The sequence below is a fragment of the Apus apus genome, chromosome 4, assembly GCF_020740795.1.
Source record: "Apus apus isolate bApuApu2 chromosome 4, bApuApu2.pri.cur, whole genome shotgun sequence".
Taxonomy (NCBI): Eukaryota; Metazoa; Chordata; class Aves; order Apodiformes; family Apodidae; genus Apus; species Apus apus.
In genome coordinates this window covers 44675245-44699756 of record NC_067285.1, presented here as the reverse complement: position 1 = coordinate 44699756, position 24512 = coordinate 44675245, and the positions used below count along the sequence as shown (strand labels likewise).

The following is a 24512-nucleotide window of genomic DNA, read 5'->3' as shown; positions in this document are numbered from 1 at the left end:
GCAGGTATTTGTCATTCTTGTTATGCTCTGGTTTCTTTGCAGCTTGCCATATGTGAAAATATTGACCTTAATCAAAGGGCAAAATACAGATGTAAAACATTTGGAAAGTCCTATAAAGTAAAAACTGAAGGCAAACCCCAAAGTTAAACATAGATGGTATTGCCCGAGATCATATAAACCACTAAGTGAAAAAATAAGAGGCCTCACTAGCTAAAAGATGAATGTTAAAGAATAAATAATATTGAAATAACATTTTTGCATATGTAACATTGCACTTTCATCCTCCTTAGCAATACATTATGCTTCATAATACCACCCAGAATAAAAATAAACATATAGTGATTATAATGTCATCACCCACCAGAACTTGCTATCCTCGTTACAGTACTTCTTCTGTCACCAGTTTCTGGTTTTAGTTTTCCAAACATGCTTGTAGTAAAAGCAGTCATTGCTAAATATTTTAACTTTCCTACTGCTGGAAAATGCTGCTACTTGAAAAATCTCAACTCAGACCTCGAAGACTAGTAAGTGAGAAGCAGTGAAATCAAAGCTGTCGTCTCATCTCCAGTGGAGGCTACCTTTTGTGGGATACTGTGCATCAGTCCAGGAATGGCAAAGCCTATGTCTTGTAAGATGAAACAGGACTAGGGACAGTCACACACCCCCAGGTATGCAGCACCAAAGGCAAAACTGCTCTGCTGACATGAAGGATGCTTCTTTAGACTTTTCCACTATCACTATTCAAGCTTGTTTTGTCATGAGAAGTTTCAATTATGCCCTAATGTAGCACAGTAGCTAAAATAACAATTCAGAAGGGACTGTAAAAACATTTGGTCCTGCAAAAGAAAAGAAAATGAAAGAATCAAGAAAGAGTTCCAAGTATTAAGATGAATCACAACCTCTATACTGTCAGTGATGTAAATATCCAAATTTATGATTGTGGGTTCTTTCCCCAAAGAGGTATTTCCTTTAATGTTTTTATGCTTAAACATAGTAATTAAAAAAAAAAGTGAGAAAAGAGACTGTACTTGGACCTGCATATTTCTGAGAGAAGAGTAAAAGTAAAGCAGAACATTGGAAAAGCAAAGTACAACATTGCTCACTTGTTTCTGGCAATCATTTTGGGTCAGATCTTGAACTCACGCAGGTTATAAACTCTGAAGATTTAAACCTTTATATAATTTATGCCCCCTTCATGTTTTACAATAATGGCACCCACGTGATCATTATTTCCTGAAAATTCAGCCTTTTCTTTCTTCTGCTATCTCCTGTATATTGGTCAAGCACGCCACAACAAGTAACCCCCAAAACCCAAGGAGCCTTTATAAAGATCCAGTCGTCTGCTACAGAGGACCTAGCTGCAAATCCTTTCAGTTTAAGTAACTTGAGTCCAACCAATTGTAAAAATCTATTTGCAGCCGTTCTGAAGAGGACAAATCATTTGGTTCTGCTTTCGATGGTGAATCATTCAACACATTAAGCAATAGCAATCCTCTCCAGACAGCGACGAGGAGCTCTTAATCCAAGTAGCACCATATGTTTTCTATCCCTGTGAGAGTGAGAAACCAGATAACCTGGGTTTTAATCACCACAGCTACAGATCCTGCAGTAGTGAAGGGGCACAGATGTGACAGGACTGGGGAAAAGATGGTTTCATGGATAGGAATGCTTAAAACAAAGTAGTATATAATATCAAATTAAATATATGTATATACACAGACACACAATCTCTGTTATTCTGAAATATTTATGGCTCCCTGGGGGGAAGAAGGACCTTCCTCCAACCACAAAACAGCTGAGCCTGCATCATTCCACAGATAAAACACAGGAAAAAAAAAAAATTAAAAAGCAAAAGGAAAATCAAAGAGTAAATAATTCCAATTCAAACATACAGCATACTGCCCAACACACCCTTCATATACTGCTTAGAGTGCAAGCATGTGCCACAGGTAACCTTTTCATTCTAGTACTAATCTTTTTTTAAAAAGTAATCTCTAGAAATACAATATTAAGTAAACCATTAGTGTTTTGGTTTCCTGTAATTCAGACCAGACCCATTTACTTCATGCTTGTTTTCATTCTGATTCACCGAGGGGGAAAGCATCTCATGTGAATACTGAGACCATTAGAAATAAAGCTCATTTCCCTAGAGAAGCCCCCTCAGGCACAGCAGTTTACCTATCACATACATACCTTCCTCATCAAAATTACAGTTGGTCTTTGTTTCCTTTCTCAGCCCTCCTTCAGTTGTCCACTTTCCAAAGAAAAACACTCATGGAAACGTACGTACGTGTTAATACCAAACACTGAATAACACACTGGGACCATTAACAAGGATTGTTGACTGATCACAAAACTTGCAACGTCTGTGGCTAGCTTCCAAAGTCTGGGTGGAGAAGTATTCAATAGAATTGTATCTGCTGTTCTTCACCATTAGATAATTTGCTGACCATTGTTTTCTCAAGCAAGGGCAAGAATACCTGCAGGACTGTATGGGCAGTTCTTCAGCTGGAATCTAAGCACGACTGTGAATTACGAAATTAAAACCTGCTTGATTTCAACTCAAATGCAGAACCACTTTCTTCTTGTGGACTTTTTTGCCACCCTTGTTTTGCAGACTGAAGGAAGTCCTTTCAACATGGAGCAATCTTTGTATTTGCTGATACACACAAAAAAGTAGTAATGTTACAGAATTACAGCTGGTGACTAAATTTTAAAAATGCACATATGCTATTCAGCATAAACATGGCATGTGCAGGAAAAGATGGAGCCTCAGAGGTACTTGCAGCACTTGGCCAACACAGAGAAGCGTTTGGATCAATGTAGTTTTGCAAGCCCAGCTTCCCTGTGATGAACACTGAGGGACCTCAGTGGAAGTGGTGACCTCAGAGCAGCGAGGCAGGAAAGCTTTTGCTGCACCCAAAGCATGAATCTCAGGGTAAAGGTTTATGAATGCAGATCAGACCCACCCATGCCAACACAACTAGCAATTATGTTGTCACTTCTGCCCAAAACAGCTGGTTGTTTTTTTTTTTTCTTTTCAATAAAACTTACTTTGAGAACTTCATATTTATATATTCCTCTGTGGCAATAAGCTCTAATTGGTACCTATTTGCAATAGGCAGTTTAGTCTAAATGGAAATCAAATATCTTTATTAGCTCTAATTGTTGTTCCTTAACACGAAGGGGATACTGATTCTGCCTTAAGCCATCTTGTAGGATTTGTAAGCTATCTTCTTTAGAACTTGGAATCTCCAAGGAAGACCTCAGTCCTCTTCTCCAAAATAATAATCCTATCTTGTCTTTTGAATACATCAGCAGGAGATCACTGCTGACTCTCAGAGAATCCCAGCCTTCTAAGTCCTTGTTGTTGAAATACAGACAGAAGAGAAACAGTCCCACTGCAGACCATTGGGTTAGGAAACAGTCCATTGAGCCTCTTCCTACGTGCTTCCAAAGCTGTCACTTTTGTTTGAGTTCTTACAAATTTTATACAACTTTCAAAGAAAAAACTTAGATATTTTCATGCAAAATCAGTCTGTGGGGGGAAATGTATTTCATATATAACATAAAAGATAGCATGTCTCATACACATAGAACACAGACAATGTAGTTTTCCACATGATGCATTTTTTGCTTTACTGTAGTTTAAAATGATCAGTTAATTCCATGAGGAATGAAAGGTTAAAAGTTGAATACATTATTCTTCCTTTCCAAAAGATCTTGCCATTCAGTGACATTCACTAAAATGGACTTTATTCAGGCTAATGCCCAATATTTATTGAAGACTAAATGATCTCCTGTCTAAACATCAGTTGTCCTTCTATTTTGTGGTTATGCAGCAGTGGTACCTGCAATGCTGGTAGCAAGAAGCAACAGTTGTATCAGTTTCAATAAAATGGAACAAAACAAAAATATGAAACAGAGACAAGGGTAACTGCTTAGCTCTGAGTTTTAATATTTTGTTAATAAGCTAATCCAATATGCAAGGAAGAGAAAGAGTGAAAATGCTTTAAGAAATGCTGCTTGTACATTAAATAGCACTGAATCTTTTATCTAGAACACAAAAAAAGTGCAGGTTCTGATAAATTTCCTCATATTAAATGTTGCTTTATGCTGAAAACAACAGTGCTGTTTTAAAACAGTTTGGGGTTCTCTTCCTTAAAAAGCTACCTTATCACAAGCTTTGAATACTTCTGCACTGAAACTTCAAAGAGAAAAAGGGTGTGTAACTAAACTTTTCTCTTCCCTGGAGCACTGTCCTGGGCAAGATGATGAAACCTCCTCATAGTCTGACACCTGCAAAATGTCATAGCTGGTAACTGGAAGTTATATGGTCTTACTAGACCTTTTGAGGGACTAGGGAAATCAATTTGTAAAATGCTGGGACAACAACACCAACCACCACAACATAATTAATGCTAATATTAAATACAGTTTGCAATTGTGCCTGTGTAAAACTATTATTTCTAAATACTGCATGAAATGACTGGGTAGAGAAGTATCCTCTTGTCTCAATTGCACATACATTCTGGTACTAGAAAGAAGTCAACTGAGGACTTCAATACCTAAGAAATGCTCCAAGAGACTGAAAAGAGAATACAGAAACACAGGTTTCAGTGTCACCTATCAGCATAAGTACAAAAAAACCCAAAAGAGCATCAGATGTAACTTATATGCAACATTATTTTCCATTTCTGTATCAATTAAAGGGGAAAAAAAAGCAGCATATTCTAAGGGAATTCTCGAAGAGTTATGTGGGTTTTGTTGGCATTATACCCCTGATTCTTTTACTCTCCAGTAGTAAGTAATGGGGTTTGAGCTACATAATTGCATAGGTTTTAAGTACATACCAGTAGTTCACTTACTCAGTTTCTTTTTTATTTTGCATCTTGTGCCCATCTATTGTCTCAGGGCACCTGGTATAACAAGTATTTCTACTCATCTGCATATGAAAATGTTAAATATTGACCTGTTTGTTTTAGTCAATTGCTCTTTATGGTCAAACTAGAATTTTAAGAGAGTATATTTAGTTCCACTGAAATAAACCAATACCTAATCCCTCCTGTTTCACACACTGATCCAAGTCAGTGCACACTGGTGTGTATATATATGTATGCACACACATGTACACACTCAGTGAATATACCTGCAAAGATGCTGAAAACAACCTGGCTGTGAAAAATGGACTATCATTTAGTTGAACTACACCCATAAACCAGTGTAATTTTTCTATTCTGCAATATTACAGCTTATCTTATAGTGCTCAACTAACTACACCACCAGCTCACTTAAAGAAACAAACCCAAATCCAACATCACTGACTCCCAGTCTCTGGCTTTAAGGAGTTGACAAGGCTTCTGTGCAGATGAAAAGACATCCTCTTTGGAGCAAACTCTAAAGGGCTTATTTTTCCAGTCTTTGAAGAAAGGGTGAGTCATGAAAGGAAAAGTTAAATGCTATCCTCATGGCATGTCAACAAACAGGATTTGAAAGCTTGGTTTTATATCACTCCTATCTAACATTTTTTTCTTTCCCCTCATTGAAGTAGTTTGTAACAGATGATAAGAGATGACAGTCTTCCAAAAGCAGTTCTCTATGATCAAAAGTTTTTTAACAAAGAACAATCAAGAAATTTGGATTCTGTATGCAAACAACAATTTGCACCTTATAGTTATATAAATCATCCCAACAAGGGACAGAATAGCATGAAAAACAAACAAGTACACTATGAAACTGAATAAACTTTCATTATTGCAGCCATAAGCACAGTTCTAAACATGCATTTTGAGATCTTGTGATGGAAAACACATCTTCACACAGTTTATCCGTTAGTTACATGTGCCACCAAGGGAAAAAAAAAAAACAGCCAATACAATGGATAGGAACACCAAAGGACATACTGAAAAGTGTATCCTCTTTAACCAAACCTTCCTCCAAGAAATTCTGTGGTCATTCTGAATTAGGTATACATTTAAAATTGGTAGAGTGAGCTTGATCATGAACAACTGACAAAAGACAAATAAATCTGTGCATACTGTATTCTGTCAAGACTATTAAAACCAGTAATGTCTATAAAGTAAAGAGAGTCAAAGAAGGCACAATGACAAAACCACTAAGTTTATTTCTACAGGAGTCCTAAGAACACTATAAACTTTCCTCAGTTGCCACTAACCAGGCTGCTCTGATCTGCACAAAAGGAATGGAGCACACACTGTGACTATTGAACAGAAGGCAAAATACCCAAGGTTTTAAGAAGGACTTTGCATTTTTATAAGGAACAAACATATAAGAAAGAGACAATCAATTGGGTGTTAATGGAGCAACAAACCCCCGAATGTCAATACTACATTTACTATGATGAAGATTCATTAAGCAGACCCCCGTTTAAGGGTGGTGGCAGCCTCTGGAGAAGGGCACTATAAACCAGGTATATTTTATGGTGATCCTATTTAATGTACTTTCAAAGTTCTTCTCTAGGGATCATCTTGCTACATAAAATAACCAGTTTTGATGTACAGCTTTGTAAGTTGTGTTGCAAACCTGAGTAACCCCCCTTCTCTGTCTAATATCCTAATATCTGAAGAGAAATGCTCATCTGGCTTGCCTGGAGGCCATAAGCCATGTAGGGGAACACGCAACCTCTTTCTTCCTGAAACGATCCACCCAAGAACTGGGTTATCTCAAAACCTTACCTTAAACATGAGAAAACATTTAAAGTATTTGTCAGAGAGGGGAATAACTGAAGTCCAGTTCTGATCTTGGATACACACCAAGTGCATCACTTTGCATGAGGTTTCTTCAAAACTGGATTTGATTTCTAAGACAACATTTTTCTCCTTCAGATTTACCGCTATTACATTTGGTCAAACTCAGTCTGCAGATCTTAAAATCAATATATAAAAAATCTGTGCTACCTTCACAGTGCTATCCTTGAGGGATCGTGTTTGGGTTATAGTTTCAACAAATAGGACATAACCAAAATCAGATGCTACAAAAAAAATATATATATACAGTGAGATTTACTACCAGCAAGAAACAGTAAAATTTACAAATGGACCTTTCACAAAGCCAGTGTTTTTCTTTCAAAATTAAAATCTCCTATGGCAAGGAAAGTGCTAGGAGCGTTTTCAATTTGATGGGGAAACCCTTAGCCATGACCTCTCCCCTGCTCACCCCTAAAGCCCCACAACTCCAACATACAGGTGGCTGGAGTCAGGGCAGGCAGTGTAACTCCAGCCAAGCATCAGTGAGTTATGTCCCTCACGACTACCCACACTCTTCCACTCTGGAGCATCTTTCCACATCTGTATTGCTTCTCTCCAGCCCTGTTCTACCACTACTACAGCTCATGTATTTGGACTTCATGACTGAGCACCAAAACTTGGCCCAGAGGCAATTAAAGGATGGAAAGCAGGTCACAAGCTTCCAGAAACCACTCCCCTCTCCAACTCTTTCTTGCAACTTTGCACTTCCAGCTTCTCTCTCTGACAGGACCTCTGTAACACTAAACAAGACAGGGATAGAGAACATTTCAATTGCACACAATGGACAATGAATATGCTTCCAGTTAGGTAAGTGCAGCTGTTACCATGCAGAGTCAAACATGTATCCCAGTTTACATAGACCAGACTCCTGTTATCCTTCTTTTCAGAGAGCAGCACTACTTCTTGCAACCAGCCTGAGCAGGGAAGTCCCATGGACTTCTTTATTTCAGTGCTTACTGACAGAAACATTGCTAAACTGTAGCCTGTACTATGTTGGCTAAGAAAATATGTTGGTATTGTGCTTTATAATGTTTCCTGCTACCTGAGAGCACACTCATTAAAAATAAAAATTGAAAATAAACAAAGAAAAACAAACAAAAAAATAGAGAAGAGGAACCAAGATTCCTATCTCACTTGGAGCATCTCCCTGTTTTGTGGAATACTGCACTGAACATATTCTTCCCTATGAGACTTGTACCTTCAGGAACTCAGTCTTCCAGAACAAAAGCAAAATATGTTCTATATTTGAAATATAAATGACTATGAATCAGTAGTATAATAATTTCTATCAACACTGATAAAGTGAAACAGTAGATGTGATTATGTCTAAAAAGTCTGACAAGTCCCCATTTGCCAGATTTCTGGTAAAGCAGAGTTTTTCTAAGCAAAATATCTTGTAGACGTCAATAACAATATTTATTAACAGTCTAACACAAATGTAATACTTGCCTTAGTATTAATTGTATTGCAAAGCAGAAGTACAGTTATTTCCAGTTTACATACAAGGAAAGCAAACTTCAGCCAGGTTCAGACCTCAGCCTCAGGTCGTGAAGGAGGTCACTGACAGAGCCCCACATCCCAGGTCTCCATCAGCCATTCTACAATTCCCACTTGAATTTTAATTTTACATTCAGAATAAACAAAAATAACAGGAAAAAAAAATGTATTTTATACGGCAGGCTAAACAATAGCTGAAAAAAAGCTCTAGGTAAAAGTACATATATTGTGCAATGATACTCTAAACCAAAGTAATTTTTATAATAAAATACTCAGAAGAGGTTAACGTTTCCCAGGCAAAATTACTATTCGGTGAAAGACCTCAGGATCCTGTGTGAGGCTTCTGAGAAGCCCTGCTGCACTCAAAGTGACAAAGGAAATTCTTCTTTTATTGCTGCAAAGATGACTCATTAATGGGAGGGTATCAACACCACACACATGGGAAGCAGCTGTCTTATTAACTGAATATTCGGCTATTCTTATCCCTTCTCTTTAAGCCTCCTCCAGCACCCACCAGAACTCAACCTGACCTTTGCCTTTGGATTGCAATAGGCTCAGCTCCTCTCTCTGTGCTCCAACCCCCCCTTGCACTGAAGGACTGTCAAGGACAAAAATCAAAGAAGGAAAACCCCATGGCACCCTCACTTCTGGAAGCAGTGAGGCCACCAACAGTTGTATGTGAGAGGTTTCCAAGACACCCTTCTTTTTTTTCTTGTTTTTCACACACACACACACACACATTAAGTGTACTCTTTCTAACCACACATTTTAAATCAGATAATTTTTCCCCTTTTTCTTAAGCTTCCTCCATAAGCCATATAGTACAAAATGAAGTCAAACATTAACATTCATCACAAGGAAGAACATGCCAGTTTTAGCATAGCATGAGGAAAAGCTTCAGTTTTCTATAGTGGAACATTTCACGTGGAAGAACAGGAAAGAAAGCAAAGGTGCAAAAATAATTTAAAATTGAAAGCATGTTAGCCTGCCACTGAAAAGTCAACTCTCAAGTATTAGGGGTGTGGTTTTTTCTTAGACTTGGAGTGGAAATGTTGCAAATAGAGATCCAAAACTCCCTCTCCCAGACTCTGAAAAGAAAATGGCCACGGCTCTAATTTTGCAGGACTATGCTATTGCTTTGGAGTACAAGGACCATATTACACCTTTCATTACGATGAACACTTAGTCATTTTTTTAGAAATCTCTGCCAAGTCAAGCTTTCACTCTCCAGAGCAGAAACTCTGTTCAGGTAAAGGATAAACAACACCCTGATGCACATACTTAACATTATACTATCGGTACAGAAGCGTGTGCAAAATTTCTACAGTACTTCTTGGAAATCACTCAGACACTTTTCCAATACTCTTCATCTAGACCCTTCAACAATTCCATGGCACCTTTGAATATTCACTTACGTTGAGAAAGGACTAAAAGTGTTGTTTAATAATTAATCACAATATTTCTAGATATTAGAATAACTCGTGTGTCCCCTGCAGGATGGTTTCTATAGAAACATTCTATGTGTCAAACAAAAACTATCTACATGTAGACAAAACTTTGGCCTTTTTTCCTGCCTAATCAGTGACCACCACTTGAGGCTGCATCACCTTTGAACCATGAAGATGTACCTGTTTTTAACACCTATACAAATACCCCAGGGGAAGACTGCAAATGAAAATAGGCAGGAAACCATATTTCAGATAGCCCTTTCTGAACTGCTTAATAGAGTTATCTAAGCAAACTTAAGGGACCACCGATCAGATGGATCCCAACTACTGGAAATCACCTTCATAAGTAAAACCAGAGAAGAATATTTAGAATTTACATTTCAGTGGGTTAGAAGTGCACAAGCTCCTCCCCAAGGCTGAAGCAAGCACACTCGCTCTTCAAAAGGCATTCCAGTGATGGCATGTGAACCTCCTGAGTTTCTAGTGTTGGGAAAAACTGTCTTCATTTGATCCCTTTGCCTTTGCAAATTTCTCTCCAATTTAAAGCTCTTTCTGCACATCTAATTATTTTCATAATCATCTTTAGAATACTATGACATTTATAAATAGCTTCAAAACACCAAAGCTCTCCTCATGCCAACAACATGGTGATTTGAACAGGACTGGGCATGAACAAGAGACTTATCTAGAGAACATTTTGGTCCTTGAGGATTTTTACCTAACATCCTTTTCCACCATAGATAATAATCCCTCTTTCTGCCACAGAGCTGTATTACAGAAACTAAACAAATGTTCACAAATTACATTAGAAATTACAAAGCACTAAGATGGTTATGTAATATGTAGCGAATTATATCCTGTATAAAATCTTTTGGAAAAATCCCAAATTTCTTGAAATCATTAGCAAATTTTCCAGGGATTTCAACGAGTTAAGATTATACCCTGTTTTTATAAAAGTGGTTGTTCTTTTATAACCTTTGATTACAGCTCTCTACATCTAAATTATCCTTGTCCATCACAAACATCTTTTCCAGAAGGAGGCTAGTTCTAGTTTTGTAGAATTAGCTTTGCATATTAAAGCTAGCTTGACTAGCAACATTAAATGGATTAAATATGGCTTCCTGTATTTCAGGCTTCTGGACCAATTATTGGTACTGCAACAATGCAGTGACCTTAAAATAATGGTGGTTTATTGCTTGAAATGGAGGAATATGTACTGCTAAATCCACCCAGATGACTTAACAAATTCCTAAACTGAGTTAAACAGAAAAGTGATGTCTCAAGTTACACGAGGGGAGGTTTAGATTGGGTATTAGGCAAAACTTCTTCACTGAAAGGGTAATTAAACACTACAACGGGCTGCCCAGGGAGGTGGTTGAATCACCATCCCTGGAGGTGTGGTGCCGAGGAACATGGTTTAAGCACTGGACTTAGTAGAGTTAGTTAATGGTTGGTAGAGTTAGTTAATGGTTGGTGGAGTTAGGTTACGGTTGGACTTGATGATCTGAAAGGTCTTTTTCAACCAGAACCATTCTGTGATTCTACAATTAGCCTTTTCCATGACCTACATATTCCTAAGCTCAAGCAGTACCTTGGTCCTTCCTAAACTGCCCTTGGAGAATTTCCTGTCGTTCTTCCATTTAGCACTGCCAAGAGCAAACACACACTAAGGTTTTCATCCAAGCACTGTACCAGCAGTTAAAAACAAATGTTGCAGGGACAAACCCTCGGTGGAGTTCAAAGCCACCCAGGTGCCTCCAGCCCTGCAGCAGCTGTACTGACACCTCACACCTGCAAATACCTGTATCCTTCCTAGCTGTGCTCCTGCAGGACCTCCTTTGCATCAGCAACACCACAGTGCAGGCACAGGGAGGACAAGCAAACACTAAAACTAGTAGCTTAAGGGCTGGGCTTCCTTAGAACTACGAGGGAGGTGACCAAGCATGTACTTCCTTAAGCCTGGGAGAACTCCTGCTGCAATGCAGAGCTAGCTCTGTGCATGGCTATTAATTATTCCTGCTTTCACTTGTCTGGGAAACCTTTTCCAAGGCCTCATCGTTCACCAGGCTAATACCATGGACTACTTTCGGGAAAGAGCTCTATTAAAGTACATATTGCTAGTGCCTGTACGCCAGGAAAGAGAAGTTAGTAAATAAATTATTACCAGAGAAGCGACTGAGCGGTTTATCTACCTTTCAAGACAAGGCTTGCATGCTCTGTGGTGCCCTTGTGATCATCCGGCAAAAAGGAAACAAAATACCACTCAGGAAATTTCTGGTCACCCTAAAAATAACCCTGATGCAGTGGTCAGTGGCTGAAGTTGCCATTTGCCAAAGGCAATCAGGCTGAGCAGCAGAGGGGGCGCGGGTGCGGCAGCAGGGGGGGAGGCTGCGCAGGGAAAGCACAGCCACAGGGTGTAGAACATAGCAGGCATTTGATCCAGTTGCTATGGAGCCTCCACGTGTTTCTTCCGAACAATTTTGCTGCTGTACATCAGTTGCTGTTGCCACTGACCAGACAAAATGACTCCTTGGCTTTTTTAATAGATGTAATTCACTTTTTTTTTTCTTGTCTCCAGCAAATGGCATCTTGCAGAATGCTTGCCTGCTCACTCCAGCCAGGCCAGCTTTGCACACAGCAGCCTGGCGTGTCAACTTAAGGCTCACATCAGCATTTGAAATTCTACTGAATTCCTCCTGTGAAGTCATGTCACTCTACCAAAATACTTTCAAAACGTAACTATCCATACCTCATTTTCCCCATGAGCAAAATAAAAATAAACAGACACCACTTGGAATATGTGACAAAGCAGACTGATTAAATCTGTGGAGACCCTGTGCAGAGGCTAAAACACAGATAACACTGTTGCCTGACTGAACTAAGGGGATTTGAGTCTACCTGGCCTGGAAACATGTGTGACAGCAATAATTCTTTTCTCCTGGGCAGCTCTGGTGTCCAGTACCCACCTTCATCAGCATAAACAGAAAGTACGTGCTGAGCATAACTTATGCACTGTCAGCTGGTTAGGGCCTGAAGTTCTGCTGTTTGGTAAATCTTAGTGCCTCTTATTGCTATAGTAGTGACAGAATTATCAATATAGTGCAGGTTCTCTCCTCTCTGCTGCTTTGGTGCATTTAAAAAACAATGAAGCAGGGGAGTAAGAGGCTCACCAAGGTCCAGCCCCTCCTGACTAAATCATGTCTTGAGCAATGAGGCATGAACTGGGTTGTAGCTGCTCAAGTCTCCTGTTGCATTGTCAGCTTCACTGGTTTTGAGCAGTGACACGTCTTTATTCAACATCCTGACATAGCATAAGCCAGAAATAGTAAATAATTAAACAGAAGCTTAAATTATTAAACTTAAAACAGTCTAGAAAGGTTTGTAATGATGGTTCTATAGGCTGAAATAATTTTCCATCAGCGTGGGGAAATAAGACCTACATTCATTTCAGGTGAACACTGGTTCTCAAAACTGGCTTTATTTTACAAACAGAAGTAAAGAGAATGCAGATCAAAATTATCAGGGGAAAAAAGAAATCCACGCCCTCCCTCAGGTAATGTGCATTAGCATTAATATTTTCTAAATATGAGGCACTGCAAGTTTTTATGACCTGGTCCAACCATCTCTTTTGTAGACAATTAGTCTCAATGGACTCCCACGTGCACATGCAAACAAGATAACTTTTAAAATTTTGTCTTCTTTCCCTCACTCCTTCCCATTCTGCTCTTTCCTATTCTCTGTCTGTCAGGAAGGGAACAGAGTGCACAATACAATCCTCACCAGCTACAGCAGGAGTTTTGCTAGAGGATGAGAAGCTGACCTTAAAAAGAAGAGCTGCCAAATGTGTCCTCTGAAACCCATTTAGGCTCAGTCTGTCTCTTTGGCAAAGCCTGAAGCAGCTACTAAACATGCCCTATTTTAAAGAGGTTAACATGCTAAATTCTTCATTAGCATCCACAAATAGATGGCAACTACAGCCTTTTTTTTTTTTTCCTTTAATTGCAGCCTTTGTTTCCAGTCACTTGTAAAAAGGCAGCCAGCAATTAATCTCTACTGATTTGTATGGGAAAGGTCTTAGTACAGAAATGAGTGTTAACACGGTTTTGAAGCAATCCTGAAAAACTATCAGCAAAACTACAACTCAGGAAGTTCCACCTCAACATGAGGAAAAACTTTGTTACTGTGAGAGTGACAGAGCCCAGGGACAGGCTGCCCAGAGAGGTCGTGCAGTCTCCTTCTCTGGAGACTTTCAAGACCCATCTGGTCACATTCCTGAGTGATCTGCCCTAGGTGTTCCTGCTGCAGCAGGGAGGTCGAACTCAATGATCTGCAGAGGTCACTTCCAACCCCTACAATTCTATGCTATGGAACTTTTATAAATAACTCCCAAGAGAAAACCCTTGAACAGTGCCAACATGTTAGCACCTTGTACAGTGACAACTCTGTGAATTATGTGAAATTCACTTAATTATGTTTGTCAGATTTCAGATATATAGAGATATATATTTGTGTTAATACCTACTCCTACTTACACCTGGACAACTCCACAGACTGCTGAGGGGGAAAAAAAAAAGTTTATTCTAGCTGTCTAAAGCTAAAGGATTACCAACAGGTTGCTAATGGGAGCACTCATCAAGGTGTAACTAATATAGGAGAGCAGTTTCTGCAAACTGTGTATCTTCCCCTAACGGAGACACTTCCAGTCTGGGAAGAAAAGTTTATCAGATGCTGAAACAAAACAAAACTACCCAATGCCAGAATGACTTCACAAAAGGAATTGCTTGGAATCAACGCAGAGAACAGAAAATACTTTCTAAAATCAAGTAACAATGACATTCTCAAAAAGTAACACAAAAGATACTTTGTGGTTTTGTCAAACCAAGAAAGGAGAGAAATCCATTTTACTATCAGCTGTGGTATTTTGCTAAAATTCTGAGGAAGAAAAAGATACTAAGTTTGGATACTGTTGATGACAAGCTCACAAAAAAAAGGGAAAATATTTCTTACAAATTAAAAGTAGCTCCAGGAACTTACACACCATTTTGTCAGGAGAGTAGATGCTACTGGCAACAAAGGTATTTCATCATGCCTGAAAGATGCTCCAGGACTGATGTTGTTGACCTACAACTGACAATTCTCTCTGATATCGGGGGATTTTTTTCTAAATAAAGACAAGTTCAAGTCTCTACTTTGGAACGTGTTCTATATCTTGACTGGTAAAGAGTATGGAAAAATACTTAAAGCAGAAAGTTTTCTGTTACATTGGTCAACAAAACCCTTAATTACTGATAGCAGACCTATGCTTTGTGTAGTCATATTCTTCACTGTATCTTTAGCATGACACTGTATGACTAATGAAGATCACTTCCTAAATTTGGGGTTTTTTTTATTTGAATATGACCAGGATTTGGAAGGATTACTGCCAGTCACTTCATTAACCCCCAGTTTACACAATAACTCATAGGGCATTATAAGTCATCATACAACAGTGACACTGAACACTTCTTTCCATCTTCACTACATTGACTACAGAAGAAGAAATTAAAATGGACACTTGACCAAGAAATACATGTTTGTAAAAAAAAGCTTTGTTTAAATTCTGAAGCAATACTAACATGTGTTTGCAAAGAAAAGGCTGAAGAACAACTTCTAGCACAGGGCAGATGACGCCCACGACGGTTGCCGCACTCCCCATCCCCAGAAACGTGCTCCAGTTGGGCTCAGTCTTTGCTGGAGAAGGCACCACCTCAGGGTGAGGATTGTTGCCTGAATGACAATGCTCCTACCAGTCTGCTCACAGACTTACTTGCTGTTTCCACGCTCTGGATGTGCTATATGTTGGCAAATATATACACGAGGGCATAGCTCCAAATCTCGCCATTAGAAAAGGATTTCTCCGTGCTCATATGCCACTATTATTTCAGGTGCCAAACTTTCCCCAGGAGCTCAGTGGAAAAGCCTGAGGGACTAAATGACAGAAGCTGGATTCCTAAAAGCTTGACATGTCACAGTTTAACATCTGACATCTACATTACCTTTTTAGGTCTTGACCTCCATTTGTCAGTTCTCTTAAAACACCTCTCTTTTTTAAATTGCCTAATAAAAAACTGCCCAGACATAATGCAATAATTCTTCCAGTGGTGCAGGAAATGCCACCAATGGAAAGGACATGACAAGAAATTTTATGAGAAAGTAAACAAAATCAAATAAAAGCCCACAAAAGCTTATAGGGGATAATTTCCTTCAGTGTGTTAATGCTCTCTCAGTTTTTTTCATCACTCTTAGTTCCTGATAAGTAGGACCCAGATTTGTTATATCTGTAGAGACCAGATAGGTGGAGTCACTGCAGGCAGGTGCTGCCATTTCTCCTTTATCTTGGTTGCTCTTTTTAAAGTTCAGCAGTTCTTTGTACCGAAATAGATGGAGTAAGAGATGAAAACTTCAGCGTTTTGGACACTTTCATGACTTTATGGAAACAAACAGATTGAGTCAATCCAGCCATAAAATCCAAAGTGTACACCATTAAATTGGACTGCATCAAGCATGTTTTACAATGCCCAAGGACAGGTTGAACACAGCAGAAACACATTTTCCTTCTCCTGGTTGCAGTATCTAACACAAGGGAGCTGCAAAACGAAGCATCACCACTATCTTTATTTCATGATACCTAGACCATATTTTCTCCAGTATTCCAGGTATGAATTAATTTGACTTCAAGCTGTGAAGAGGCATATTTACCAAAGAAGCCAAAACCATATATAGGTAAATGATCTGTGGTTTGAAATACAGCCTACATATCATTTATTAAGACCAAATGAATCCTGTCTTTCAAAACTGATCGAGGAAATTAAATCTAAAAGCCACATATAAATCATGTTATGGTTAGATGACCATATAAAGGTGAGCAAATTTAAACTTGTAATGACTCTCCTTTCCCTAGAGGGGAAGGGAGAGGGGTTAATAGAGAGCATCTGTCATTTTATTTAATTCCTGGCCCAGCGTTAAACTGTGACAACTGCACCTTTCCCAGCAGAAGTAAGAGAACTGGAGACCATCAGTCTGTCACGGAAGCAACCCCTGGCTTGCATTGCTTCAGAATATTGTGCATTTATTCCCAATGTCATGCTGACAAGCAGTGCCAAAGTCTGAGAGACGACTGCCGCAATAATGGCGCTTAGCACTAGGGTAACATTCTGCATCTGCAGGGAGGTGAACAGAGCTTCATCAGCCGCCGTGTTCGAGCCCCATTTCGCTTTCCTCACCTAGATTAAAACCCATGGGGAACTCAGTAGCTAATTCACCTGAGAACGACTGCACAGGACATGCATGTTAAAGCAGTGGGAGTGCCTGCACAGCCCCAGCATTGGCAAGCTTCAGCAGCCTGGCAGTCACGCGCCTACCAGCCCCCAGACAGGACACCTAGAAACTGAAGCAGCAAATCCCAGGCTCTTCGGAAATGCTGTGTCATCAAAAGAAGCTACATTTTACAAGGAAGCAAACAGTGGGGTGTTACTTTCATGCCAAGAAACAGCTATGTAATGAAAACAGAAGTTGGAGACTCAGAAGGTAAATGCTCAAAGGGCAGCAGGAAATAGGCACCACCTACACAAACACTCAGTTATGAAACACCAGAAAGACTTTTTCTTTTTTTTTTTCTCTATGGCTGAAGAGGCATTTGAAACATCTAGAAACTCTAGTGAATCACAAAGATGTTTGCCAAGGCAACAACCAGAACACTGAACAGCTAAAACATCAGTGCTAAAGAAACACAGCACGTTAAAGCTGCAATAAACCTTGAAAGCTTTATTTCTCTTCTTTAGCCCAACACAAACTCCGTACTGATCCATACACTAAAGTAGGAGAGAACAAGAGATACCTCTAAGTGACCTCCTCCTTGGGATGCCTTTTCTAGCACTCCTTGATTCCTCCACTTCCTCCCTTAAGCTTTGGCCTTTTCCAAAGGGATGAGGCTCTGGCTACCAACCTTAGTGCAGGGCCCACATACTAGGTGACAAATAATCCCTTCCCCTGCTGAAGGTATGATAGAATTTCAAATGGGCTTTTCCAGCTCTGAGATATATGTGGCATAATTTTCTACATTAATTTTATAACATCAGATTTCTCTCCAGTAATTCAGTTTACAAAAAAAGGAGATGATTATGTGAACAGAAAGTCCGCTCCTGCAGGAAAACAAAGACAACTCAGTCCCTGTCTTCTGTAACTATGTGATAGAAGCCATTTACTGAAATGTTGACTCTTCCCATACACACCTGAATTCTGCTGACAGCAGCTGCTCTTTATTTCTCCCTCCATCCTTGTCTTTCTGCAGAGATTGCCTAGCAGCAGCAGCAGCTCTGTGTGAGCTTTGATGGTGCTTAGAGTGTCAAGCGAAGGACAAAATTCACTGAGATGCAATTGTTTCCCAATCTCTTTTGGTGAGCAATAGTGAATATTCCAGATACTGTGGAATATTTTATGCTAAAGGATGCTGGGGCTCGCCTTTAAAAAAAGTATAAAAGTTCTAACAACTTTTTGTAAACTGTGTATTTAAATACTAAATAAATACCCACTTACTGCCAGTACAGCCCAGAGGTCAAACTCTGTCCTAGTCACTGAGGATAAAAGGGTAACAGGCACCAGCAGCTCACCACATTTGTATGTTCAACAATCAGTTTTAATTGGCAGCAAAACCAATTTTTGTTAACAGCTATTTTTGTTTGGGGAGTATTTTTTTCTGTGGGTTTTCCAAAATCTTTTCAACATTTGTCACATGCAAAGACAGGAAGCTCTGCCTGCTGTGAAAACCATTTTAGACAGGAAAAAAGCAAGTGATGATACATACTGCCAGGGGCTAGAAAGCTGGATTCCACCACTGTAATTCCACCTTGGCTGCTGAGCCAGTGAGTGACCATCACATAATCCCACCTTTTCCCTTCCCTCACTCTGCAAAAGATGAGCCATATTCAGCTATCTCAAAAGACACTGAGAAGCAAGCGGAGCCGGGCCTTACATATCCTGCATTGAGGTATAACGGGATTAGTCACACCTAAACTCCAATAAAATCACCTCATCTGTTAGCACCTGGCTTTTAATGCTCTTGATACATTCAGGTAGCCATGCAATGATTCAGACTTTTGTTTTTCGGGGTTTTTTTGTTTACATACAGGTATTTGCATCAGTGTGTTTTCTAACTTTGCAAGAAAATATTGCATGTATAAAGTGAAAATTCCCCATTGGCATGCAAGATGGACAGAGCTACCTCTTGTCAATTTGTTCTAAAAAATCAATCAGCTCAATCTCCAGAAGAAAGCAGGAGAGGGTCGTGAAATTTTTCCTCAGCCTGCAAACAGCTTTTTTTCCCGTTTTTTGGGTGTGAAATAATTCTGTTAATCTTTAAAGAGCTACAAATGTCTAAGGACTGCAAAGACATCATCTGAGCAAGAATGCTGCTGCTGGCCCTTTTCCCAGCCCTGCTAAGGGCTAGGGAGTTGTTACTGTCCAGAGCTATGTCAAGTAGCAGACAGGATGACATTTAAGAAGATTCTGGTCCTACCCGTGAAGCACAGAAGCTACAGCCATGGTTTGTAACACTGCTGTCAAGACAGATGATGATCACACTGCAAAACATCATTAAGCAAAATTCTCAAGAGGCAAAGCCAGCAAGATCTCATACCCTGCAGCATCCCTGGAAGCTAGGACAGGACAGTACTAATAGACAGCAGAGCAGATACGCTGGCAGAGCACAAGAGCTCAAGTCATGGTGCTTCATTATTCTCTTTTGCATCATCAGGATGTTTCAAACTGAGGCAAAAAGTTTCCATCTCGAGGCCAAATCAGTCCTTCATGCATGCAGCAGGTTTCAGAGTCCAGCATTAACAGGTGCAAGCTGGAGCACAGGAGGTTCCACCTCAACACGAGGAAAACCTTTTTCACTGTGAGAGTGACAGAGCCCTGGGACAGGCTGCCCAGAGAGGCTGTGAAGTCTCCTTCTCTGGAGACATTCAAAACCCGCCTGGACACGTTCCTGTGTGATGTGCTCTGGGTGATCCTGCTCTGGCAGGGGGGCTGGACTAGATGATCTTTTGAGGTCCCTTCCAACCCCTAAGATTCTGTGATCTGTCCAAACGACAGTTTGAATTGAAAAGACAGTTCACAGCACCTCACATTAGCATGTTCCCCCTCTCGCTATCTCTTCCCACACACAAAATGCATCTCTGTTGTACTGAAAATCCCCTCATTGCAATGCAACAGCTCTTAAATAAATCACAAAGCTGGGACTATATTCCCCACATGCACAAAGAGTTTAAGCATTGAGAGCAAGCAAACAATGTTCATTTACATGTCATCTCTCATGGGCCTGCACATACAATTTGTTCAGAGCTTCCATTTTCCAAGGAAGTCAACAAAAACTGAGTGGGCTCTGCACCTGCTAGGAGACAGTCACATTTTGCAGTAGTCTTTTTCTTCAGCAATTGAAGTGCTATATATAGAAGTATATATATAATTTCTCACTGACATATTTATCTCCATTCATTTGAAGAATAAATACAAATATGTACATATTATATTTTGTGCATATCGTGTGTACCTATTCATGCCTCTGATCTGCTCTGCACTACGCATTCTGCATGGTATGAGCATGGCTACATCCAAACATAAACACACCCATCCTTGGGTTGTTGCCATCTCATGCAGAAGGAGCAGGAGGGAGGATGCCCACCCTAGCCCCCCATCCCTGCCAGCTGAGAGCAAGTTTAGGGTGCAGCCAAGCACTTGTTTACGTAACAGTGAGGCACAGCCGCAGTAAAAGGGCGACAGGAGCCAGGGCCAGCACTGAATATTAAACAGGAAGAAAAGACAACAACATGAAGGTGTTCTCCTTGTTTTCCAAGCAAAGACTACTGGTGTTCCCTACATCTGAAAAATCTCATTAGCAGCCTGCATCACCATACATAATTACTAACACAAACATGGCCTGAGCCTGTCTACTTGCAGTCAGGGATATGCAGCAGTCTGGGAAAGCGAGCAAGAAGGGGCAGTATTAATTCTATCCAGCTTTAATTAAAGTAGTAGAACACACATTTGAATCAAACACATTGATGAAATATAGGGTATGTGAACAGCAGGAAAAACAACACACGCTGTGATGAAGTAACTGAGATGGGTGTTGTGCAAACTTGAAAATAAGACCCTCCAGCAAGGACAGCTACATGTTAAATAAAAAAATGTTTAAAGGCTGTTTTGCAAAGAATTCCACAATCAAAAACAATCACAAAAACTACTTTATGCTGCAGTGCCCCATTTAGGGGATTAGGTCAGTAATCACAATCTGCCCTGAGCAGCTCTGCCCCAGCATCCCATCACTGCAAACCGTAGAAATTACGTTCTTGTTTTCATTCAGGGAATTCTAATGTAACTTGACCAACTCTGCAAAGCAAGCCTTTTAAAAGTCAGGAGGATCATACCCAAAGGTATCAAACAGCCTGCATGATTTTATTTAAGTCAGGCAGCTCAGCATATGAAAATCCCTAAGACTGAATGCAAATTGAATTCAAAATTTCCCAGGTATGCCAAGGGAGCAGATGGCTTCAGCATCCTTGAGATCTGCCAAAAGGTTCTGGAAATTCAAACATTACAGTGCTGGGTTTAGCTCTTCTTCTTTTTACAGAGAGATCTGTATTTGCATGCAATGTAGCAGAAAAGGGGAAAAAAAGGACAGACTATGTGTCTTGATATTATCCCTTCCAGAAGAAATTAATAAAGAATGGATCAAAACATGGTGTCAGTGAATGAGTTAATGCACACCACAATCTAGAGATTCCAGAGATAGGAGAAAAGAAACAGCAATGAGGAAGCATTAACACAGGCACTCCCAGTGCGATGTAGTCCTAAAGCTAATGTTAACAAAAGCTTCAGGGTTTTTAATGCTTTCTCCACTATTGTATATTATTTGTGTCCTTAGAAACTATAGAATGACCTGGCAAATAAATCACCTCTACTGATTTTTTTTCTCCTTTTATTTTTTTTTTCCCCCAAGGCAGTCAGAGATGTCATTCCTCATTTCTAACACAGACAGAAAACAATAGTTAATCATAAATTAAGAGAAACCTCCTCAAAACTTGAAACATCTAAACAGATATGCCTTAACAGAGCCAAAGATTGCCACCAGCAGCAGATGCAAAAAAAAAACCCAAAATACAACAAACCACACCACAAAACCCAAACCCAACAGATTGCAGACCTGTGATTCAGGCCCTAGCTAGAAAGATCGCCCTGCAGTGTGCAGTGTAAATACACTGAATCACGGCTGCCAGCCTGGGAGCAGCTCCTGACACCCAACTGCAGAACCACTCGGCTGACAACACCCAGCACCAGGAACCAGCTCTGACAGGCAGCATTTAGCAGTGCTGGCAATGTGGGAACTGGACCTAAACATGGGAAATGGGGGAAGAAAGGCCGTGGTGAAGTACAGAAATGCACCTTCACACTGCAACGCAGCCACCTCCCTCCCTGACAACTTCTTCAGATCAGTTGGAGGCTTGAAATACCTGGCTCTGGAATGATGCTGTGCATCTCCAGCCCTTTTGGGGATGAAGGGAAGGTGACAATACTGGTGTGCCACGTTTGTGTGCATGGTCCCTGGGTAGCTGGGGACTGCCGTGACTGGTAGCACTTTAATCTCCCTGCAGTTGGGCTAAGGCCCCAGTGGGACTCAGAGAGGATAGGAAGGGATGCAAATGGGAAATATGATATGAAAGGGTAAGAAAATGAAGGGGAGAGCATTACATGGCAGTGAACACCTGGGAAGAGCTGCACAGAGAGGAAGGGTAAGGGGGAGGAAAGGGAGAAGGGGATTGGTTTTCCCCTCGTACCTTGCGTTTTCGATCTGCCCTAGAGATTTTCCGCTGCCTTCTCCTTTCCTTCTCAAGGTTTCTCTCCCTCTCTTCAAGTTCAGACTCTCGAACTTTTTTAATGGAAGCGGCTGCATGAGCCATTTTGGAGAGGAAAACACCAGCTCCGAGGCAGCTGTTTCCACCACGTGTGGATATCCAGGTGATCTGTTTTTTCCGCAAGGGCACTGGCCTCCAGCCAGAACTTCAAGGCGTAATCCACTCTTCCTCCTCCAGCACCCCAGAAAAGGTCACAGCTCTGCTCCAGCCTCTGCAGCACCCACGAGTTGGAAGCACAAGAGCCACATCCCCACAGGCAATGTGCAAAAGTGCTCGCAGCCACGCACGCACAACCAGAGAGCAGCTGGCAAATAGCTGCCAGGGGGCTGAGACGCTTCAGCTCGGCTGCGAGGGAAGACTTAACTGGGAAGGGGAGGGGGAAAAAAAGAAAAAAAAAAAAGGAAGAAAGAAAAATTGGTCTTTTAAACACACATCACCAAATTGGAAAGGTCTTTTGGGATTCCTTCAGTGAGGCTGCGTCTTCTGACTGGGAGGAAGGCTCCACTTCAGCATCACCAGCAGGTGGGGGAGGGGACAGCTCCCGACAGCTTCTCACATCGCCTTTATGCAGAGTGAGAAGAAAATGGTGCAGTCTGACTTACTGACAGGCTGCTGCTGTGACCGTCTGTGCCAGAGACAAGCAGACTCTTCCCTGCTCCTCTCCTCTTCACGTTCTTCCTTTACTGCTGAGTAGGTCAACAGAAAAGCAGGAGGAAAAGCTCTGGGAGAGCCACCTCCACCTGCTCACCTGCAGGCAGCGCGGAGAGCTGCCTGGACACAGCTCCTGACAGCCAAGTCCTCATTGTGCCTCTCTGCAGCCACGTGAGGCTGCATCAGGAGAGCTGCGGTAAAGCAGCGAACCAAAGGCAGAGAGGAGGGGGGAAGCACCCAGTGTAATCTAGGCTCAGCCTGCCCCGCTCAGCTCAACTCCACCCAGGTAAAAATAATACCATCGTTATCATTCAATGCCAAACACTGCCTGCAGACACTTCCTAAGACAACTCACGGAGCCCTGTGCTGAAGAAGAAGAGTTACTATAGCCGTGGACCAACAGAGACCAAAAAAGACAACATGTTGTTGATTAGTCTCCCCCTTCTCCCCCACCTCCCAAACATTATTTGAGTTTGGGACGTTAATTGATAGCCTTAATATCAGAGACAGATGGGTCTGTTGTTCCCTCACTGCTTATCCCCCTGCTAAAACCAGAGTATCAAAGCTCTGCTCCCGCCTCCCCGGGTAGCTGTTATCGTTATTAGTGTCAAGAATTTATTCATCAAAATAGAACATGCTTAGACAAAAAGAGCCTTCGTGTTAGTCCCTGGAGAGCAGCTGATCACATTCCAGCTCCCTCCAACAATACTGGTACTGCCTCTTCCAGGCAGGTCCTGAGGGAGAGGAGGGCTGCGAGGCTCCGACACAGAAGAGATGTTTGCATCCCTGGCTTAGCCACGCCAGAGAAGCCACGGAGATGGCAGCACCAAAAATCACCACATCAAGGAAACAATGCTCTTAGCCAGCTTTCCCTCTGCAATATATTCCTCAACTTCAGACTGAATGGCCACTAAACCTGAGCACAGTTAATTTCACTACAACGCAGCACCACCAAATCAGGACCAGACATCCTCTGACCTCTTCATATGACACTAGCTCACAGACCAGGCCTAAACCCAACCTCCTGTTATTTTTGTACCCACAGAACCTGTTGGTTTTAGTTCACATAAACCAAGACCATCTATTATCACCATAGAACTAATCATCCCTGATGGCTTGTGTTTTCACTACAGGATTTCACTTTGAGAATTTCACAAATTTCATAGACCAAATTTTCACAAAGTGCTTAGAATCACAGA

At 40.9% G+C, this 24512-nt stretch overlaps 1 protein-coding gene across 1 annotated transcript in view; it reads right to left on the bottom strand.

Moving 5' to 3' along the window:
• ANK2 (ankyrin 2) overlaps window positions 1-23466 on the bottom strand; it is a 179733-nt gene extending 156267 nt beyond the window's left edge. Inside the window, exon 1 of the mRNA XM_051617957.1 lies at window positions 22585-23466. Within this exon, the coding sequence (XP_051473917.1) occupies window positions 22585-22707 (123 nt within the window). The 5' untranslated portion in view covers window positions 22708-23466. The remainder of the gene's footprint in view (window positions 1-22584) is intronic.
• Window positions 23467-24512: the final 1046 nt, after the last annotated feature.